The sequence below is a fragment of the Dipodomys merriami genome, unplaced genomic scaffold (assembly GCF_024711535.1).
Source record: "Dipodomys merriami isolate MVZ:Mamm:240054 unplaced genomic scaffold, mDipMer1.0.p SCAF_24, whole genome shotgun sequence".
In the NCBI taxonomy this organism is placed as follows: Eukaryota; Metazoa; Chordata; class Mammalia; order Rodentia; family Heteromyidae; genus Dipodomys; species Dipodomys merriami.
Genome location: NW_027203826.1, coordinates 16,648,161 through 16,670,631, shown reverse-complemented (window position 1 = coordinate 16,670,631; position 22,471 = coordinate 16,648,161). Strand labels below are relative to the sequence as shown.

The 22,471-nt window shown below is 42.2% G+C and overlaps 1 protein-coding gene across 3 annotated transcripts; it reads left to right on the top strand.

The window, feature by feature from the left end:
- Window positions 1-2,891: 2,891 nt before the first annotated feature.
- Tsen15 (tRNA splicing endonuclease subunit 15) lies at window positions 2,892-21,946 on the top strand. 3 transcript variants are annotated; one of them, XM_070034276.1, is made up of 6 exons: window positions 2,892-3,395; window positions 5,204-5,285; window positions 5,584-5,719; window positions 16,233-16,374; window positions 19,343-19,427; window positions 20,365-21,946. In XM_070034276.1, exons 1-5 carry the CDS (start codon window positions 3,261-3,263, stop codon window positions 19,400-19,402), a joined length of 555 nt encoding a protein of 184 aa, XP_069890377.1. In that variant the 5' UTR covers window positions 2,892-3,260; the 3' UTR covers window positions 19,403-19,427; window positions 20,365-21,946. The 3 variants fall into 3 exon arrangements, with proteins under 3 accessions (XP_069890377.1, XP_069890378.1, XP_069890379.1); XM_070034278.1 differs by lacking the exon at window positions 2,892-3,395 and adding an exon at window positions 3,564-3,935; XM_070034277.1 differs by lacking the exons at window positions 19,343-19,427; window positions 20,365-21,946 and adding an exon at window positions 16,887-18,220 and having other exon boundaries at window positions 2,902-3,395.
- Window positions 21,947-22,471: the final 525 nt, after the last annotated feature.

Genomic DNA, 22,471 nt, shown 5'->3' with positions numbered 1-22,471 from the left:
GTCTACCAGACCACTGTATAAAAGCCTTAACAATTTTTTTTTTTTTAGCACACTAAAGGTTTGCATCACAATTTGGTGTTTGCTTTTCCTCTTGAGACTCTAGCTGAATTAATACGTCTGTCTAGATATCAGATTTCTTTTGCAGGAATAAAATGGTCTGGCTTGCAGTATCAGGCTGGGACATCAGTCTACTAGGTGCCAAATTACAGGCTTTGATTAAGTACAGTAAACTCAAGAGGGAATGTTATGTTTTGTTACCTGTTACATTCCCACTAGCCACTTTGGTTCTCTGATATAGTGAACTACTTAGGCAATCCTAAGAGGAGAAATCCTTTAGAGAATCAGAAGCTGAGCCTCTATCCTGTTCTCAAATGCATTTCACTAGATTGCCAGATGAGCCGTTTCAATTTTCTAATCCTTTGTACTTAATTCTACCCATTTCCAATCAACAAAACTTATTTGAAAGTTTTTGTTTTCTTAGCCAAGTGTAGTATCTTATGCCTGTAATCCTAGCTACTCAGGAGGAGGGATTGGGAAGATCATAGGTGGAGGTGGCCCTAGCAAAAAGTCCTTGAGCACAGTGGTGCTTTACCTATCATCCCAGCTCCGTAGGGGCCTGAAATCAGGAGACTCATGGGTCTAGATCAGACCAAGCGGTAAGTTCAGAAGACTCCAATCTTAGAAGACAGGGATACTCACGTGTCATCCCACCTATAGCAGGAAGCATAAAATATTAGAACACAGACCAGGCACTGGCCAGGCAAAAAGTAAAACTCGTATCTCAAAAATAGCCAGTGCAAAAATGGGCTGGTGGCTTGGCTTAGCAGTAGTGCATGCTTGTAGCAAGACCTGAGTGCAAACCCCAGTACCCACCCCACATTATTGTTATGGCTTAATGTGAAAGCTAAGAGAGATTCCATTTTCATTCTCTTAGTGAATTAAAAGTCAGTAGCATTTAATACTTATCCTTGAATATATCATGCTTTCTTTTTTGAAGCTAACAAAGAATTTTTATTCTTAAATTGTGTTTGAATAGCTAACATGGCCTCTTTTTTTTGACAAACAAATCCATTAGTGATCTTATGCTTCATTTTATAATCTTTTTTGTTTTTGTATATTTTTATTGTAAAAATAGTTATGCTTTAGTTTTTAAGCAATAGAACTTAATGTATTTGCCCAACGGTGACATTTATCAGTTGTTTTATCCATCCTTTTGGGCTTTCCTTTCTGCCCCAGCTCTTTTTCTTTTTTCTTTTTCTTTTGTTGGTCGTGGGGCTTGAACTCTGGGCCTGGGCGCTGTCCCTCAGCTCTTCAGCTCAAGGCTAGTGCTGTTCCACTTGAGCCACAGTGCCACTTCCGGTTTTCTGAGTGGTTTATTGGAGATAGGAGTCTCACAGTCTTTCCTGCTTGGGCTGGCTTTGAACCGCGATCCTCAGATCTCAGCCTCCTGAGTAGCTAGGATTACAGGCATGAGCCACCAGCGTCCGGCTCCAGCTCTTTTTCTTAAACTGACAAGTCTTTTCTTAATTTTTTTTTTTTTTTTTGGCCAGTCATGGGACTTGAACTCTGGGCCTCGGCACTGTCCCTCAGCTCTTCAGCTCAAGGCTAGTGCTGTTCCACTTGAGCCACAGTGCCACTTCCGGTTTTCTGAGTGGTTTATTGGAGATGAGTCTCACGGATTTTCCTGTTTGGGCTGGCTTTGAACCGTGAACCTCAGATCTCAGCCTCCTGAGTAGCTAGAATTACAGGCCACCGGCTGGCTCTGTAAAAGATGTTTTGAGCCGTGTTCAAATAGTATCTAATTTCCTTAGACCTTTTGATGGTTTTATAGAATTTCCTTTCTACTCACCTGAGGAATATGAACTGATATAGATTTTTAGGGGTCGCAGAGACAGATCTATTCTTTTATAATTACTTTAATGGCAGTGTTTAGTGTTTCAAGGAGCCTGGTTATTTCAGCACTATTTATTTCTTTGGGTGATTGTAGCTACTTTGTGAAAGCTAAGGTTCCAACACATTCTAGGGCGATTTATAAGCCTTCACCTGTGATGTTTCCTTTTGTTCTTTTTAATGCATTCAAGGATGTTTTTCTTTGACTTGCAACAGTTTGAAATAGCACAAACTCCCATGTGTTACTCTCTTAGAAAATCATTGTGGTATTGGGAATTTTCTTTCATTTAATTTGGTAACATTTTGTCCATTTTTCATTTTTTGACCCATCCTTTCCTTTTTCTGTTACTGACATGTGTGCTGGATTGCTTTACATCACATAACACATCTCCAAGGATTTTTTTTTTCCAAAATTATTTTTTACTTTGTTGTTCACCTTAGATAATGTCAAGTTCACTTACTTCTTTCTCTGTAAGTTGTCTCAGCTGTTAAAACTGCCCAATGAGCTTTCTATTTCTGAAATTATCATTTTTAGTAGCAGAATGGCTTTACACTTTTCTTCTCTTTTCTATTTGTCTTCAGGTTTCCGTCCACGGACAACATGCTTTTACTTCATTGAAGATGATTGTAATACAGGTCTCTTTAAACAATTCTTACCTGTCACTTCGGCGGCAGGTTCTTAGTTGATCATGTTCCCGAAGAATTTCTCTTCTACCTGGAACTGTGAATAACTTGTTTTTAGGCCGGTGCTGGGACTTGAACTCAGGGCCTGGGCACGGTCCCAGGTTCTACCACTTAGGCCACGGCTCCACTCCCGGCTTCGGACTTCGAGAGCTACTTCTTGCTGGGATTCACCTAACGGCCGCCGAGCCGCCCCTGGGCGCTCCGCCGGTCCCTCCAGGTTCTCCCCATTTCACACGCAGTGACCCCCACCGCGCCCAGCTGCGCATGCGCCCCGCGCTGGCCCCGGGCCGGCAGGGCCCGCAGGGGCGGCTTCGCTGGCGCTGCCCACGGCTCGGCTCCCGGCGGGCGCTCGGCTCCCGGGGTGGCTCCCGACGGGTGGCGCCGGCTCCCCCCGACCGCGGGACCGGGGAGTCCGGGGCCCAGGCCGGGCGAGGCGGACGCGAGCTACCCCACGTTCCCCAGAGCAGCCGGGCCGGAGGGGGCTGCGGCCTCTCCTAACCCTTTCACACCCCCGTGCGCTCAGACGCGAGCACCGCGGAGTGCAAAGGCCTAGAGAACGTTCTGGAAGGAGCGGCTGGTGGGGGCGTCCCGGGCAAACCCGCGGCGGCGGCGGAAGAGCGGCACGGCGGCGCGCGCGCTCCCGGCTTCCGGCCGGGTCCGGGTCGCGGGGCTCCGCGCGGGCCAGCATGGAGGAGCAGGTCGGTTCCGAGCCGGCTCCTGGCGGCGGTGGCGGCGCGGACCCTGGAGGAGGTGGCGGGGGTGGCGACGGCGGCGCTCCCCCGTGGGCCCCCGAGGACGCCTGGATGGCCACGCACCCCAAGGTCAGCGGCGGGGGACGAGGGCGGCGGCGGCCCCTTTCTCAGGCGGAACTCGCGGGCCGCGGTCCCCCTGCGACCCGCGGACGCGCGGCGGTGCGCACCGACCTCCGCCGGGGGGCGTGCGCCACCCGCGGCGGCGGGGTTAACACCGAACTCCTCTCTCCACACGGACACCCCAAATCCGAACACCCCCGCTTGCTTCTGTTTTGTTACCCAGACAGAGCAAAGCCGCGGCGGTGTGTGGTCGTGGGCCGGGCCTCCGAGTCCGTGAGGAGCCAAGCTTCAGCCCGGGCTCGGTGTGCGCCTCGTCCCGCACCGGTGCAGGCCCCAGCTGCACACTTGTTCCAAGGCGGGTGTGTTTTCCCCAGCAGCAGGCAGATAGCCCCGACCCTGCTGCTGCTTGGGAAATGGCCACCGGCAGTGAGTTGGTGCTGAGTTGTAGAGGTGATGGGATCTGTCAGGAATCTCAGGGACCAGCCCAGCGCATTGATAAAACGGCACTCCCCCTTACCCAAAAGAACAACAAAAAAAATGGAGTCCAGAGTGAGTTTCTTTTTCAGCTTCTTTTGCTTGATTTTTTGTCTCCCTGCGGTCTCCCTTTCAGACCTCTAAAAAAAGAAACAATAGCATGGAAATGTTATTTAGAGCTTTAGGAAGAAAATACCAGCCAAGAGCTTGTGGTCTTTAATCCATCCTAGCTACTCAGGCGGCTGAGACCTGAGGATTTGTGTTCAAAGCCACCTTTTCAGGAAAGTCTATGTGACTCTACCAGCAATTAATCATCTAAAAGCTGTAAATTGGAGCTGTGGCTCAAGTGGTAGTATGCTTGCCTTGAACAAAAAAGTGCAGAGACAGTGCCCAGGCTCTGAGTTCAAGTCTCAGAACTGGCACAAAAATTACCAAAAGAAAAAACAAAACAAAACAAAAAACCTTTTAAGATGAAAAGAAATAATGGATGAGTTTCCATTACTCAGTAAGATCATATCAGTAGATCTAGTGAAATGGTGTCTGCTGTATCATTATACACAAGTTATGCTATTCTATAATTCACATTTTTAGTTTACACACAAAGACTTTGCAGCCTGGCACAACATTAACATTATTTTTCAAACACATTTTCTGACTGGAGTAGACAATTCAGCATGGCTCTCAGGCACTGGTGCCTTTGCTACGAAGCTGATGGAGAAAGGTGACTTCAGAGCTTCCATGTAGATGTCAGAGATCATCCTATTAATCCATCCAGAGATCATCCTATTAACCCTCTATATCCATCCAGTCACTGATATATCTGGAAGCCTCAGTAGTTTTCTTCTTTAAATGCAACAAGGACATAATTGCCTATACTCATGAGTGAGTGACACTAGGTAGGAATGGTATTTTAGCGGACTCTCTCTACATGCAGCTAAGAAACTGGGGAAGTAGAAGCTCTTTACTAACATGTCCCAACAAAAATACAATTAAAATTTGTCTTCTCTGCGGATGGATTTCTTTACAGGCAAATTCTACAGAGATGAACATTCTTGAGTTCTGGTATTAGTAGTGGGGGAGGGGAGGGTGGGGAGAAGGTCCTAGAGCCATTCTATGGATCCTAGAGGGAAGACTATGTATGTGCTTTTTTTTTTTTCTAACAATTACAGATTTGCTTACAAAGATTGGATCTTATATTGTCTTGTTTCTTCCACTAAATCAGGAAGATTTTTTAAATTATCCTAATGATGATATATGTATATGTGTGCATTCAGTGAATACTTCACTGAAAAATACTGAAAGATTCTTCCTTTCCTATTTGACAATTACGTTTTTATTTTCAGTACTTAGAAATGATGGAATTAGACATAGGAGATGCCACTCAAGTTTATATTTCATTCTTGGTTTACCTGGATCTCATGGAGAGTAAGTTCTTTGTTTATGTTGTTTGGTTATTGGGGCCATGCTGGGGACTTGGGAATTGGGATGGAATATAGCATTGTTGACATATAATAAGCCACCATTTTTTGCATTTGTTATTAATTTTGCCAATTAATTATTCTTCATTCCTTTACATTAGGAATAATTACATAGCAGAAAAGGCTAGAAAAGTAAAGAGAGAAGAAAATATGTATGAGTGATATTTGCTCAGCTAAGTTTGGGTAGAGCTTGCATTGTTTGCTTTTAACAATCAATTATTGTCCATTTGATGATTCTGTTTTAGGTAAAAGTTGGCATGAAGTAAATTGTGTGGGATTGCCAGAACTACAGCTCATCTGCCTAGTTGGTACTGAGATAGAAGGGGAAGGGTTACAGACTGTGGTGCCTACTCCAGTCTCGGCTTCTCTCAGCCATAACAGGTGAGTGGATGATTTTTGGTCTAATTGGTCTAGGGGATGAATTTAGTTTAGCAGGTCCTTTGGAGAGTAGGAAACATACTCTTGGTAAGGAGGCGAGATTTTTGACGTGGGCACTGTCTCTTCCTTGCTCTGAAGGAAGCCAGCTGCCATGTGAGCTAACTACAGAAAATAGAGAGGACAAAGTGATTCCTGATGGAGCAAGAGTGTTGAAATATGGGGCAGGGAGGGGAGGGAGAGTTCATGAGTGTAGTTAAAGAGTGTAGTATTCAGCTGGAAGCTACATTGAGTTAGGCTATAGGACACATAAAATTTAGGTTCTCTTGGGTGAGCATAACCATGGAGTTAGAGGGCAGAGCACTAAAATTCTGGCATGAATAGCTTTGGGGAATACCTGGTTTTCCTTTGCATAGCCTTGCATAGAAAAGGTCATTGAGATGTGTTCTGAAAATATGTGGGTTGTGAAAAGGTAACTCACCAGGAATAGAAATCTTTTTTACTTAAGACAGCAAACAATTTTTATTCAGTAATAAGGCATCTATAAAATAAATGTGTTCTGTGTTCACTTTTTAAGTGTAGATTTGGGGATAATGTTCCTTGGGAGGTTTTGTTTTAACTTAGTATGTGTTAGTGGCTCCTGTATGTTTGGCTAAGTGCTGGGAGAACATGCTGACCAAGCCATAGTCACAAGAGCACTATCCTAGATTGCATGTTAGCCTAGAAAATAAAATTTCTTTCTTGGTAATTGTTGGATGGGATCTAGTAAGAATGGAATTATCCTTTCTTACGTGTTCGGACTGTCTCCACTTAACTTTCTTACTTGAATAACAGTGGAGACCTGACAAGCAGTTTACAGTGATATGGACAGTGTCGTACATGTCTGGATCACACTAAGGTCAGGAAGAGTCTCCTAAAGGTAGTAAGACTGCGTTCTCACAGGACAGCTGCACGTAGTTAAGTATGGCCACCTGTCTAGCCTACTGTATGGCCAGAGAAGACACTCACTAATACTGCCTGAAGGAAGAGAATACAAGTAAACGAACAGAACTAGAAAGAGAAGTGAGGATGAAGTGAGGGGGGAAAGGTTTTCGGGTTAGGAAGCCATTGCTATTTTCACTTGTTTTGCAGTTACAGTCAGCTGTTCAGGAGCAACATTTTAAGTGTTTCTTGGTACTCATGCATGTGAGCTTCCTTGAGTGGAAGCCTAGAGATGGAATGCCTGGGACCCGTGGCGTTCATATCTACATCTTTATATTTATATCTACATCTTTACTGCTTGTTGCTGAGGTGTTCCTTTTAAAATTGTTACAGTGCATACAGGCAGTGCTTAACATTCTCATGGAATAGGAAAGGAGATATCCCATATATGTGACTGTCAGGAATTCTCAGTATGGTGGCTCTTTGCTTTGCAGTCCAGCTGACTGTGGAGGTGGCTATAAGAGGATTGAGGTTCAAGGCCAAATCAGGTGAAAGAACTTACAAGTTAGCAAGACCCTATCTCAATAAAAACAAGACAGGAATACAGGTACACCCCTGTAAGCTCAGCTTCATAGAAGATATGGTCATGGTCAGGACCATCCAGATACAAAGTGCAAGACCCCGTCTAAAGCAATAAAGCAAAAAGGGCTGAAGTCATGGCTCAAGTGGTAAAGTAAATTGCTGAGCAAGCGCAAGGCCATGGGTTCAAACCTTAATACTGCCACCACCAATCATAAAGCATACAGATTAATTCAGATTATATAACCAGTTTTCTGTGACTAAAGAAAGAAGCAATCTAGTGGAAAGCACAGGCAAAGACTATGAACAGGCAATTCACAGAAAAGGAATTCAAATACACCATTATTTACATTATTTGTCATGAAGCTCATACAAATCTGTAGCGTGCCAGTCTTAACCTGTCTTAACATGTCTTAACTTGACAGGAGCCTTTGAGGTTTCGTATTCTTACTGTTTGGCAGAAAGGAGGTACTTTGTTTATGGGGAATCTTTGGATAGTACATAGCTAGCACATACGATGTTGGAACAGATCAGAAGTAATGAGAAAAGCCTATGAGAAAAGATGTTGTCTCCAGGGCTCCAGGCGTGGCAGACAGTAGGGGGCAGGTTGAGACCCGTAAGGGCCTCTGAGTGTCCTGTTCCACTGCACCATCTTGTCCACCTCACTCCCAGAGCTGAGACGAAAATACGCTTGATTGGTATCCCTATGTTTCCAGGTTTTAAAAACATATATGCTGTTAAAAGTTCTTATCGTCTCTCTCAGAGCTATTCTTACATTACTGTTGTTTTTTAAAATTTATTGTGAAACAAAGCCAGGCACAGAAAACTACACAATTACAAGGAGTGGCATGTGAATGAGACTGATAGGTATTATCCAGAGTATTAACGTTATATTAACAAGTGTTCTATCTACTTGTTAGAAGCTTGTTACTTGCTGCCTACATCATGGCACACAGCTGTGGAGCACTCTCCTGAGCTATGCTGCTTAGCTTCTTGAATGTGGGGAGTGGGTTGTTGGGTTTTTGTTGTTGTTGTTCTTTTTTTTTTTTCTTTCGGTGATGGTCTTAGGGCTTGACCTCAGGGCTTCCGCACTATCCCTGAGCTCTTTTGCTCAGGGCTAGTGCTCTACCATTTGAGCGACAGCTCCATTTCTGGCATTTTTGGTGGATAATTGGAGATAAGAGTCTCATGGACTTTTCTGCCTGCGATGGCTTTGCACTGCAGTGTTTTTAATGTTCTGTGTTCCTTGAGAATACTTGAGACAGCATACTTATTAATGGGGAAGCTGAGCAGCACACAGTATCCAAGAGTGAGAGGAGATGGCTGTGCTGGAAATGTAGTTTCATTCTATTCATGGAGAGCATGGAGGCCTGCCAGCCTTTATTGATGCTTCCAAGTTTTAGGATATGTTATTTGTGAATCTGGGCTGAACTATCACTTATATTAACCACAACTTAGTTATAAAATGTTTCCCTCATGAAGACCAGTCACCCTACTTTCACTTAAAGCCATTTCAGTGGTTGTGGGCTGTCTGTCACACGAGTGGCAGCCTGGCCCCTGGATCTGCATGGCTCATTCTTTCTGTCACTTGTTTTACAACTCTCCTGTGGCATGCGCCCACTCCTTATAAGGCGCTCACTCTAAGCAGTGTTTAGTGTAACAGTGTCTCTATCTCCATGTGCTTTAGGAATGTCAAAACAGTTTTTCTGTCCGTGTCACATGGCTTTTCCCAAGCTGTGGATTTGTTTAGTTTCTGGCACAAGTACAGACAGATCCTGTTACAGGGTGAATGTGTATTTGAATGCCGTGACTATGTATGATCACAGTTAAAACAATTCAAGTCTCAGGTGGTCTTGTATACACTAGTCCTGGAAATATTGATTTAATGCTAATTGCCTATCTCCAGAGGGAGAATAAAATTGGCAAAGTACCCATTTCTGATTGTTGATGGGAATATTATGGAGTATAAGGTGATTAGTTGCTAGGGTTTCCTGAGGACAAGGGTACATCTTTTTTCCCCCTTCAACTAAAAACACTTACTAAAGCTAATATAAATAATTTTTAGTATGCAGTATATGTGTTTGGATGGTAAATCCTGTGGAAAGCACCTTGGACTATTTTCTACCTAAGGCAATCTGAGAAGCCCATGAATAACCTTGACAAATGCCGCTGGAGGTAAAACACGTTTTCCCAGATACAACAGTCACATGAAATCAGAGTCACAGGTTGCAGAGGCCAGAGGAAACACATCATAAACAACATACGTAGTTTATGTTCAGATAGCTTCTCTTTGGGCCAGCCTGCTGTTGCTATTTGTGGAGTATTACAGTAAGAGAGACCTATTACACAAAAGTTAGGAAAGTAGTGTGACAAATTGCTAATGTGGAATTAGTGTTGCAGGTAGCTATTAATGTGACAGGATCTTAAATGACTTACACTATGATCCACCTTATGAGTGAAAGCAATTTTTTTTTTTTTTTGATTTCTGGCTCCCAGTGGTTCCCCTCCCCCCATGGCCACATGCCACCTCTCTGTTCCAGTGTCAGCAGGGCCTGCAGTGAGAGCTGACATACTTTAAGCTTATCTTTGGTTGTGTGTATGTGTGAAAACTTGTAAAATGAAGTGTGTTATATAGTTATAACATCTAGAAATGGCTACGATTTTATTTTAAATGGTCTATGCATCTCCTTGGTCACAAAGGATGGTAGTTCTTTCCTTTGTGATTGCTGTTTCTAACCAGGGTAAAGAATACATACTCTGAACACGAATGCATTTATGCATGCACGCATGCACACATGCACACAGTGCACACATACATATGCTTGTGCACACATACACAAACGCACACACACATTTGTGATATGTATTTTGCTTTATGGTGATTGGTAACCTTTCAAACATCTTATCTGTGAAAGTTATTCCAGGTGTTCTCTTTCTGGATTTGGCTTCCCATCTGAGTATTTTTCATCAAATCAGGAGAAAACTCCATCATCTTTATACCAAATTGCTTTTCTGTTAGATGTCATAAAAGCTAAAAATCTGTAAGAATTTTTGTTAGTTGGTACAGTCAAGACCCTTGACAAGATTACAATTGCATAAATTTTGACTGGACATGGTGGCTCACTCCTGTAATTCAGCCTACTTTGGAGGTGGAGAATAGAAGTATTATGGTTTGGAGACAACTTGGGCAAAATGTTACCAAGACTCTATCTTAAAAAAATAAACTTGGTGGGGTTGGAGATGTGGCTTAGTTGATAGAATACTAGCCAGTGACTGAAAGCATTAGGTACTGAGTTCAAGTCCTGGTCATGTACCTAAAAAAAAAAGCTTGGTGCGGGAGAATATATACATAGTCCCAGCTACATGAACTGGGAGGCCAGAGGTAGGAAGAACACAGTCCAGGCTAGCCTGGGCAAAAATGCAAGACTGTCTCTAAATAACTTTATATTAAAAAGGTCTGGAGTTATGATTCAAATGGTAGAGTGCAAACACATGGCCCCAAGTTTAAGCCCCAGGACTGCCCAATCTCCCTCCCCCTCAAAACCCCAACAACATAAAGAGATCAGTAAAAGAAAGTTATTCCTCAAGTGAAGTGAAACCACTGAAGACACATGGGTAGGCCTCCTGGCTGGTGATTACCTTAATGCAACACTTACCTTAACCAAGGCGTATTGCGTTCTGCCCATCAGAGTGCTGACACTCTTCCCCACCTTCCAGCGAGGGAGTGTGCGCCCATTCTTCATGACAGTTAATTTCTCCACAACTTTTAAAGGAGAAAAAAGCCTCCTGTTTTTTCTTTTTTTCTTTTTTTTTTCTTTTTGTCGGTCATGGAGCTTGAACTCTGGGCCTGAGTGCTGTCCCTCAGCTCTTCAGCTCAAGGGGAGCACTTTACCACAGCACCACCTCTGATTTTCTGGTGGTTTATTGGAGATAAGAATTTCACGGACTTTCTTGCCTCTGGGCTGGCTTTGAACTGAGATCCTCAGATCTCAGCCTCCTGAGTAGCTAGGATTACAGGCATGAGCCACCGGCACCCTGCTACCTCCTACTTTTCTTATGTTTAGAAACCTTTTAATTGTCTGTGCTGTTCCAGTACCTTCCATAGTCATCACACATAATAGAAATGGGCCAGTTATTCACTGCAGCGTCAGTGGCATTGGTGTTTCATGAGGAGAAGAAAAAGACTTGATATTTTGAAACACTTGGCTATTTAGGGAAAATTAAAATTTTTTTTGATGTTGTGGAACCTGAACTCTGGGCCTGGGTGCTGTCCTTTAGTTCTTTAGGTCAAGGCTAGTGCCTTACTACTTGAGCCACAGCACCACTTTCAGCTTTTTTCTGCTTATGTGGTGCTGAGGAATCGAACCCAGGGCCTCATGCATGAAAGGCAAGCACTCTACCACTGAACCAACTTCCCAGCCTGGAAATTAAAATTTTAATGGCTATTTGTAAACTAAAATATCAGTAAAATATTACAAATATCTATAATTATGCTTCTCTTTAAGCAGTAAATATAACAAATCTAAATTGAAATGATATAATTATAGACCATCTGGAGGCAAAATTGGAGGATGTTCTGGCTTGGGGAGAAGATAAAAAGGTGCACTGAAGATTACACTATCATTTTGTAGATTGCTCTTTTTAGATGCATGGGCTTGAAGGGTATAAAACACCACACAGGTCTTGGCCATCCGATGCTCCATCCATCTGATAACTGAGATGGACAGCCATTATGTCCAGTGTATTAGAGGTAATGAAATACACACAGGAGGACTGAGGAAGACTTCAGGGAGGGACTTTATCCATGCTAGTACAGGAGATGGGGGCTGGGAAAGCTGCGTGGAGTTACCACGCAAGGGCCTTGAACACAGCACAGCCATGGAAAAGGAGGTTCCTGCAGAAGTACTCACAAGAGTTAAGTGTCCAGGGCAGAAGGAGCATGAAAATTCAAGGGGTTTGTTGTGACAGCGATAGGAGTGGCTGCCAGTCATGATATGAAAGCTCTGTGTGTGTGTGTGTGTGTGTGTGTGTATATGTGTGTGTGTGTGTGTGTGTGTGTGTGTGTGTGTGTGTGTGTGTGTGTGTGTATGGGTGGGTGTGAGTGTGAGGGAGAAAGAGACAGACAGAGGGGCAGAGATAGAATATGAATGGACATGTACTGTGAGAGGAACACCACCAAAATGCAGATGACTACAATTTTTATCTGCATGTGAGATCTCCTGTGAACATTAGACTCATATTTAACCTCACTGTGATCTGAAGCATCTCAAGTTAGCATGTCCAAAAGGGACTCTTGCTTTCCCTGCACCTCTTCTTGGTGTGGGTTTTCCTGACTATCACTCTTGAAGGGACTCTATGCAGTAGTTTAAAGTAGTGTGCACCTGCTTGTCTAAAACTGACTTAGATACAGGCTGAGCATGTGGGGCAAGCTTCCATTTCTGGGAAGCTCGTTGGAACTGATACATTTTTCACCTATGCTGGACAGTGTCTGTTTCAGTGGCCCTGTGACTGATTTTATGTGAGTGCTGTACCTGCAGAAATGTGCTTCCACAAGCATCTATCAGGGTTGTTTATAGACTCCTTCCAGTCCCTTAGGCAGAAAACAGTCTAACGTGCTTTCCATAGGGATGGACTGCCCACACACATACACTGATAGGTATTTTATAACACAAAGTAAAAGTATTCTTATGTTGTTGTTTTTTTTTTCAGTCATGGGGCTGAACTCTGGGCCTAGGCGCTGTCCCTCAGCTCTTTAGCTCAAGGCTGCTCTACCACTTGAACCACAGCACCACTTCTGGTTTTCTAAGTGGTTTATTGGAGATAAGAGTCTCATGGACTTTCCTGCCTGGGCTGGCTTTGAACCGTGATCCTCAGATCTCAGACTCTTGAGTAACTAAGATTTTTAGTTTTTAATTTAAAAAATTTGGGAAGGATATTGGGGTTTGAACTCAAGGCCTTATTCTTGATAAGTAGGTACTACTTAAGCCATGCTGCCAGTTCTTTTTGCTTTTGTAATTTAAATGAGGTCTCCTGTTTATTACCAGGTCAGTCTGGATTGTACTCCTCCTATTTACACTAACTTTAGCAGGGATGACAAAATACACCACTGTGCCTGGCTTTTTATTGGTTGAGTTGGGGTCTCATAAACTTTTTGCCCAGACTGGCCTTGAACAATGATCCTCTAGATCTCAATCTTCTGAGTAGCTAGGATTATAGATGTGAGCCATCTCGAAAGTATTTTAGATAAGAGAAAGCAAATCTCTCCTATAAAAACAACACTAGATCTAATCACCTCACATTCTGTTTTTTTTTTTTTCTTCAGTCAGTCATAGGGCTTGATCTCAACACCTAGCACTGTCCCTGAACTTTCGTGCTAAAGGCTAGTGTTCTACTACTTTGAGCCACAGCTCCACTTCTCATTTTCTGGTGGTTAATTGGGAGTTAAGAGTCTGTCTTAGTGGTGGAACCAAGTTCCTTCTCAGCATTACCAGAAGTATTCTTAGCTATGGGATTTACTATTATTACTATTATGAATGGCACGTATTTCCTTGAAGGATACCTACTATTATTTCCCTGTTACTGAAAAATATTTCCATTCCCTGCAAGTATAATATTTGTTGTAAGTTTATTATTTGAGACTTGAAGTTTTAACAACTGGTGATTTCTTCATGCCCCATCTTCAAGTCTTAACAACTGGTGATTTCTTCATGCCCCATCTCTGGGGGTGTTTTGTCACCCCCACATCTTGCCAGAATTGTTGCATGCTGGTGAGACCCCCAGTTCTGGAAACTTCTTTCAGTGGACACAGTTTTTGTCTTACCCTTAAAAAACAACCAAGAAAGCAGCAATTTGTTTTAGCAGAATGACTTCTCACTGAGGGGAATGAACGCCTGATTGTTGAGCAGATCCCCTTGTGATTTCAGCTGCCTTGCTTTTTTTTTCCTTTTAAATTAGGAAAGCATTGGTATGATTTCCAAGGAGGCAATCTGTTACCTGAGATAGGCCTTTAATACTGGGCCTGTGGGTGGACATGGCTTCTTCCGCATCTCCAGTTCTAAGTTCAGTTTTCACTGTATGATGGGGTGTCCATTCAGCCATATCATCATGAAGCAAACCAGAGAGCCAGTCCTTTTTATAGATATGGCCACAGCCTGTGTCATTCTGACCACAGCATTTAACTAATTTGACTGAGGACACTAGCAAAATAGCATGAACTTTGTGACTGTATTTTCTTTAGGCTTGTTCTCGGATTGGTTAAGCTTTAGAACTGCTCTTTTTTTCCCCTACTGTGTAAAGCTCATCCATAAAGTTAGAGGAAAGAGAAATCTGCTATGATCATTGAATTTTGTTACTGTCAGTCAGCAGCTATGGTGAATATTGATATTTTTTCTTTAGATGAGATTCTTTTCCCTTGAGGTTCAACTCAGTGAAAGATTCAAATTCTTCTTAATAATACATAGGCCTTTTCTCTTGTAGATTTCTGTGATTTCTAAATTGATATTACCAATTTATTGGGAATAAGTGAGATTATAATATTCCAGTGATCTTTCTACCATCTTGACATCTTTACTCGCTTGTAGGATTTATTAAATAGCACTTCATAACCTAGTACTTTTTTGACCATTATTGGTAATCAATCGGAAAGCACAGTCTGCTGACCTAAAGGCATGGTGAACATTTTTATGAGTTAATGTGGTGTTTTGTGAAGGAATCAAAACAGTCTTGAATGGGACAAGTGATGGGTCTACAGTAACATATATGAAAAAAACTGGAGCTGGGCATTGCTGGCTCACACCTGTAATCCTAGCTACTTAGGCAGCTGAGATCTGAGGCTCATAGTTTGAAGCCAGCCTGGTCAGGAAAGTTGGTGAGACTCTTATCTTTAATTAAGCACCTAAAGGCTGGCAGTGGATTTGTGTCTAAAGCTCAGGAATAGAACCCAGGCTGCGAGTTCAAGCCCTTGGATCAGCACATTTGCGCACACTTGCGCGCGCGCGCGCGCGCGCACACACACACACACACACACACACACACACACACACGACTGGGAAAGTTACTAACAACAAATTTGAGAGGACTTCTGAATGTGCTTAAGTAACAGAGGCGGATAGCTGTTTGTGTTGTCGCTGTGAAGATTCCTTGGTAGTTTTCCTCACACACATTGCCAAGTAGTAAACATGACCTCAGAGATGGGAACTTCCATTCCATGTTGGACAGTGATTTCTCTCAACTCTGGAAACAAAACCTCTTTTACAGTTCTGAGCTTGATTTTCAAACCTTAGGGTTTCCCACATGGGTGTTATGAGAAAGTCTGAAAATTCTTTGCTCTATAATAAAGAAGGATGTGAACACATACCATCTGAGAAAAGCAGTGAGTGAGATGGAAATTGCTGTCCAAAATGTCTCTATATGATCTCAGATTCCCATACAACTTACCTAAGAAACACACACACATATGTGCATTCTTGCTTCTGCACACATGCAAACACGAGAAAGTATATAAAAGTTTAAGTTTAATAGGTTTTTACTTTCTTGTCTGTATTCTCAGCACAGTCTGAATGTTAGGGCTGCAGATACACTGCGTACTGAAGAACTGTGGTGCATATTGGCAGCAGGAGATTTGGATAAACTAGAATTCTTACAGCTCCCCAGACACTGTTTTCTCTATAGTTTTTGCAGAAAAAAAACAAATACAAGGTGGACAGCCTGTAAAAATTGATCTTTTTTTCTAGTCAGGTACTAGTTTGCCACTTTTGAAGCAGGAAAATGCTTATTTGTACTAAAATATTTGACTGATAAAATGCTGTCTTTTAGCAGGTGATACTAATGTTTCTGATTAGTACTTGTGGTTACTTTATATGAATCTCTAAATACATTGCTCATAGATGCTGATATGTGAGGCTTCAGGCAGTGCTGTCCTGTTTTGACTGTCATTTCCTCTTTCCAGTGTTTCGTTGCCTTGAACTCATCATTACTTGAGTGGTGGTGGCTCCTACATGCATTATGTTTTTGCTTTCAGGATTAGGGAAATCCTGAAGGCATCTCGAAAACTGCAAGGCGATCCAGATCTGCCGATGTCATTTACCTTGGCCATAGTGGAGTCTGACTCAACAATAGTCTATTATAAGCTCACGGATGGATTTATGCTGCCAGACCCACAGGTCAGTTTTGAGGTAACTGAGAGTCAACAGTGAACGCAGAGGAAAAGTACAACATGATTCTAAGCTATTTGTACAACGACTGCTCCTTTTGCCACTTGAATAATGCGACAAAAAAGTATCTATTTTTATACTTCAGAAAACTGGCTATGATTTGGGCAAAGTAACATCTCCCTATTTATTTTTGCAAAAATAATTTTATTCCCTTTCTCTGGAGAATGTCATAGTTTTCAGACTATTTCATGAAGCCACCATTCATTTAGTTATGTAGTGAATAAATGAAGTCGAATGTAAAGGCCAATAGTAGTTTTAATCTAATGAACACTTCTTAAGAAAATCTGTTAACTGACTGACATTTTTACAGGAACATTTTAATAAAATAACTATTTCATGCATGATATCTTTACACACTTTGCTGGCATAATTGGGATAATTAAATATCTTTCTGATTTTCCTCTTAAGTTACATTCTTTAGTAGGGAAAAGGTGTATCTTGATCCCTTTTTTATGTTACAGAATATTTCCCTTAGAAGATGACATTTTTGCTTTTCAACGCCTTGTGCTCACGAAGGATTGGATTTGAGACTCATCAGCCTGCTCTAGCTTGTACCTCAAGATGATATTCTGGTTAACATAGCTTGTCCATCTCATAAGTTGTTTTTGGAAAAATTCTCTCAGATAAAAGAATTTGTATTGTCAGAAACATATAGAGTAGTTGCTGGAGAGCATTCTGGGGACAGTCTGCATGTGTATACAAGTTATTGCAGGATGTGTGCAAAGAAGAGAATCCGTGTGCTGCTCTGTCATCACATGCAAGCTGCCGCCGTGAACTTGTTGAAGTCGCCCCTCTTTCCCTTCTTCAGCCCTTTAGTGCCTTTTAGTCATTTCATCCAGCTTGGAATGGCACTTACATGGCCTTAGACCCCTGAAGAATTTTACTACTATCTGCTTTCATTCCCAGTAGACACTGAAGGATTCTTTCTGTGGATTCTTTTTTCAGTCGCAATTTCCTCTTCAATTGACTTTAGGTCAGAACTGAAAGTACACTCCTCAGGAGTGTAAGTGTACATGCGTAGAACAGTCAGGACCTCTGACTGCTACCTACAGGAACACTGGGCCTTTTGTCCCACCATCCTTCTATCATAGCTATACTATTGCACGAGATAGTGTGGAAGAGAGTGTTGGCCCTAAAGACATCTTTATTAACTAGACCATGTCATTCCACTTTTCTTAATCCTCCAATTATGTTGTACAAAGTATAAAAATTATATGTTCAAATGTTCTCCAACTAGCATTACTTTTAATATTCCCACTTGTGAGCCACTTAAAAGATTAGGTCAGGAATGTACACACTTTCTTAAAGGGCCAGGCAATATATTGGCCTTGCAGGCCATACAATCTGTCCTAATTGCCCAACATTGCTGTTTGTAGCATGAAAACCATCCATAGACAATATGTCAACCATGAGTCAGGCTATGTTATAGTGAATTAAAGCTTTATTTACAAATGTGGGCCTTCATTTACCATCCCGTGGTCTAAGCAGTTAATAAACCTGTCTATGGATAGTACCTTGAATAGTCATTAGAAATGAGTATATATTATGACAAACATGAGAAAATGTTACAGTGAAAACATTACAAACTATGAACCTGTGAGTGAATGTGAACATGGCTGCAAATGGCCCCAGCATGTAACAAGAGGATGATAAAGCAAGATTATTACCTGTGGTTATAGTAGCAAGCGTGGCATGGTAAATGAATAGGTGGCTTTCCTTCCCCAGCATTTCAGTGTTTATTTGTATTACTTTTCTAATAAAATGTTACAAAATAAAAAGTGTCCTGAACTCTGTATCCATATTTGTCATTGCCTGGTGAGATTCACAGCTTAAAGCAGCACACACTTAAGATTGCAGTCTGGAGGGTGAATGACGTAGGCTTAGGTTGGTAATCTGCCTCCAAGCTGTTGACATACCTGGGGAAAGAAAGGTCTGATGCCTCTCTGGTGTGCTGCTAGCAGTTTTCTATTCCTTGCAATGGTCTCTCTTCCCAAAGGTGTGACAGAAAGCCACACAGGTATTCCCATCGTAACTCTACTTTCTCCAAGCCAGCAAGCGGGCATTTTGGGAGGATGCACCTTGTCGTCTAGTGTAATAAAATCATATGTGTCACTTCACCTTTGCCATCTGCCATGGGGCTAGATGCAGGTCGCAGGCCCCACTTACACTTTAAAGAACAATAACGAATGGAAAAGACAAACCTTACGAACATTACAGAGTGGAATAGAGCATTTTTTTTCTGTTCTGTAGTTATTCCTAGATCTTTGGATATTTGAATTTCACTTCTATCCTTGATGAAGGTGTCTACCACTCCTTCAGATTCCCTTTGCTTTCTGGGGAGGCCAGAAGATCCACCTATTTATACCATGTGCTCTATGACTCCAATTGCCAATTTGCAGATCTGCACATTCGTTTTTTTGGGGGGGAGGAGGGAGGGTGGAAGGTGGTGGTCCGGTCGTGGGGCCTGAACTCTGGGCCTGGGAGCTGTCTCTCAGCTCTTCAGCGCAAGGCTAGCGCTCTACCACTTGAGCTGCAGCGCCACTTCCGGCTTTTTTCTTTTTGCTTATGTGGTGCTGAGGAATCGAACACAGGGCCTCATGCATGCAAGGCAAGCGCTCTACCACTGAGCCACCTTCCCAGCCCCATGCACATTCTTAAATAGCGTGCGATAAATTTTTAAGCTCCCTCTAGTCCTCTAGGGCTTCTGTGATTCTGTTTGAGGACTTCTATCACAGTGCTGCATAAACAGCTGCTTAATGACTGTCAGATTTCCACATCCAGAAATAGGATGACTACAGGCCTCTGGGTACCGACAAGACCAGAATATCTTGGGGCTGACTGTGAAAGGCCCTTTCTCCAATCTGAAAAGCCAGGATTCAATCTCACTGTACATCTTGGGATGCTTACTCTATTTCAGAATCTTCCCTGTGTACTTGGCCAGTGGTGTTCTGTCCACAGCCAGCCAGATACCTGCTAAAGTGAATAATGGTCCAACACAGTGTGTAAGTAGAGGCACACCAGCTGTGTCTGTCTTATTTTAGTGAAAAACTAGGCAAAGAGGTTTTGTTAAATTTTGTAGCTGAATACTTTTGTCTATCTTACTAAACTATGAGCTTCTTAAACAAGAAGCCATGTCTGTCCCAACACTTTCTGCACTAACTGTCACATAGTAGACTTTCAATAAATATTTGGAGAACTCATGCATGTTAATTATAGACTTGCCTGATTATACAGTTTTGCCTCTAGACAAGCCAAAATGATCTACTTGAACACCAGAGGGCGCTATGAGATAGCACATTTGTAAAATTTAGGAATCTACAATTTGAGATTAACTAGACAAGTGCTCTGAAAATTTGTTTTCAATCTGTGGGAAGTAGCATAAATAAAAGCATAATTTAGTTTTATGTGCTGACACCCTCTCCTTGTTTTTTTTATTGTGAAAATACTGTATAGAGGGGTTACAATTACATGGGCAAGATAATGAGTACATTTCTTATGAAGCATTGTTGCCTCCTTTGTTTCCCCTTCCCATCCCTTCCAATCCCTCCACCCCCAATTCCCCCTGCTATCCCCTTTCTCCCCCACAAAAGTTGTAAAGTTCGTTTTTCAACATAAAGACTTGTACATCTCATTGTTGGAATGGGTCCACCTGTATCCCTATTTAAATGATTTGTTTTTTCCCCCCCCCCCACAAATTATACCAACATCAAATACAGTGAAAGCAGGGGTTATACCGTTGACACCCTCTATTCTCAGAGGCCTCTAAAATTACCTTCTACTGGCATTAAATACATAATTTGATTCAGGCTTTGCTTGAAATGTAGATCTATATTTAAAAATAAAAGCCTTTGGGGAGTGTGGATTCTTTTTTTTATATAGAATATGGTTTTGTACAGATCCATGTGAAAGTAAAAGTATGTGTTTTGTATTTCCTTGCAGAATCTTGATGTTCTCTGAAGCTCAGGATCAATCACATAGAGGCCTCAGCTCGGGAGCATTCTCTTCACTAGCTAGATCTCCGTGGTAACAGAGGGAAGTTGCTGCTGCAGTATGTTCAAGCCCTCTTGCAAAAGGGGTGCGCTGTCTAGCTGGGGAGAGGCTTAGGGAAGGGCTTGCCAGGGTTGTCTATGTTGCCATCTTTGCTGTTCTTTTCTGGAGTCCCTGGTCAGCATTCTTCCCGCTGGAAAGGCCTAGGAAGCAGTGTCCCTACGTTCAATGGCTCCAGTTTAACTTACCTTGCCTCTCCTCCCTGAACCTCTTTAGAAGTTTCCAAACTCCATAGATCTGTAAAGAACATGAGGGCAGAGGCACTTCACAATTCCGAGTCACAATTAGAAATATAAAAGGATAATCTCTGAAGTTTACATGAGCTGCATTCTTTTTCTTTCTCTTCATTTCTTTCCTCTCCTTTCCTCCCCGCCCCTCCTTACCTCCCTCCTTTTTTTCTTTGTTTCATAGGCCTGAATCAAAACTTGATGGTGGTTCATATCATTCAGCGCATTTTGATCTGAGTTCCAGTCTGAGGTTACTTTTTCTATTGTAGCCCCTAGCAAGAGGTTTCTTCACAAAGATCTCTCAGTGGTTCCTGCCAAGGGATAGATCTGCTCAGAAGCTCCAGATGCATCAGCCACATTTTACTTTGACTGTTTATGGTATACTGTGTTCTCCTCAAGGCCCTAAGAGTGTGCAACCTCCTCTCCTTCCAGACTGGTAACACTTACATTCCTTACCACCACTGTCCTGGTAACCCAGTCCTTCTCATCTTCTTTCAGTAAGAACAGTCATGCCCACTAAGGATGGGAAGATCATGTGTTGGTGGAACTACTGTAGTACCCAACCGTATTGTGCATTTTTTAGTGCCTAGAGATGATTTTGAAAAGCATATCGCAAATAAATGTAAGCAAAAATCAAGACTCTCTTTTGGTTTCAGGATTACTGAGTAGAGGTATTTTACACTTCAGCCTTTCATTCTCTTTAGACATTCACTGCTATATTAATTAGCTCAGGCAGCAATATGGAATTACTAAGGTGGATTAAAGGACAGAAAGTTACCTGTTCACAGTTCTGTGGCAGGAACTTCCAGGTACTGATTGGAATGATTTAAGTTGTTCCTCTGGCTTGCTGGTGTCACTGAGTTGTGTCTTATTTTGGTCTTTCCTCAGTGTTGCATGGACAAAGAGCATGCTATTCTGAGACCCTTCCTCCTCTAATATGACACCCCACCCATGGCAGATCTATTAACCTCAATACTTTCTCCAGTCACATTGGGTATTAGGGCTTCACCACATTGATAAGGACTGAGGAAACAATACCATCCATTATAACTGGAGTCCTTGTATGTGCTGAGATATGGGCAAGTTCTGGGGAAACAAACATTAATAAGATGGGACTCTTTTCCTCAAATAACTCAGTCACTATAACTCTCCTTTGTTAGAACTCCAGAGCACGTTCATTGTGCACCAATGGAAGAATATTTGTTATGAGGAGTGCAAAGTTTATGCACTTTAGGCAATTTGCTTAAGGATGAGGAGTATCAAGAACTCTTTGTATGTGTATTATTTGTCTCAAATGACACCACCAACATTGGAACAGATAACAAAACAAATTTGCATTGTACACCTCTCCATGAGCATATTATCTAGCTAGAAAAAGTTATTTTTGGTTAGTTTTCTTGTAGTATTGAGGAACAAACTTAGAGCCTTGTATATGCTAGATAAGCATTCTCCCAATGATCTACATCCCCAACTGAACTGTCTGGCTAAAAAAGAGAAGATTTACATATGAAATATTTTGAGAACATGGCAAGGCAGTATGGTCCATAAAAGCTGAATTGTAATTGTGTTGTATTTTGTTGGGTAAGTGCTTCTTTACCCATTATCTTGATCCTCACAGTAGAGCTGATGTTATTACTGTTGTTATTTTTATCATGAACTTATCCTCATGGAGGGATTTTAACACTGAGTGGCTGAGTGATGGTTCTGTGGTAGGAAGTGAGGAGGTGGGTAGTGAAGATTAGAGCCACATTTCCTGACCCCTTGCTCATTGT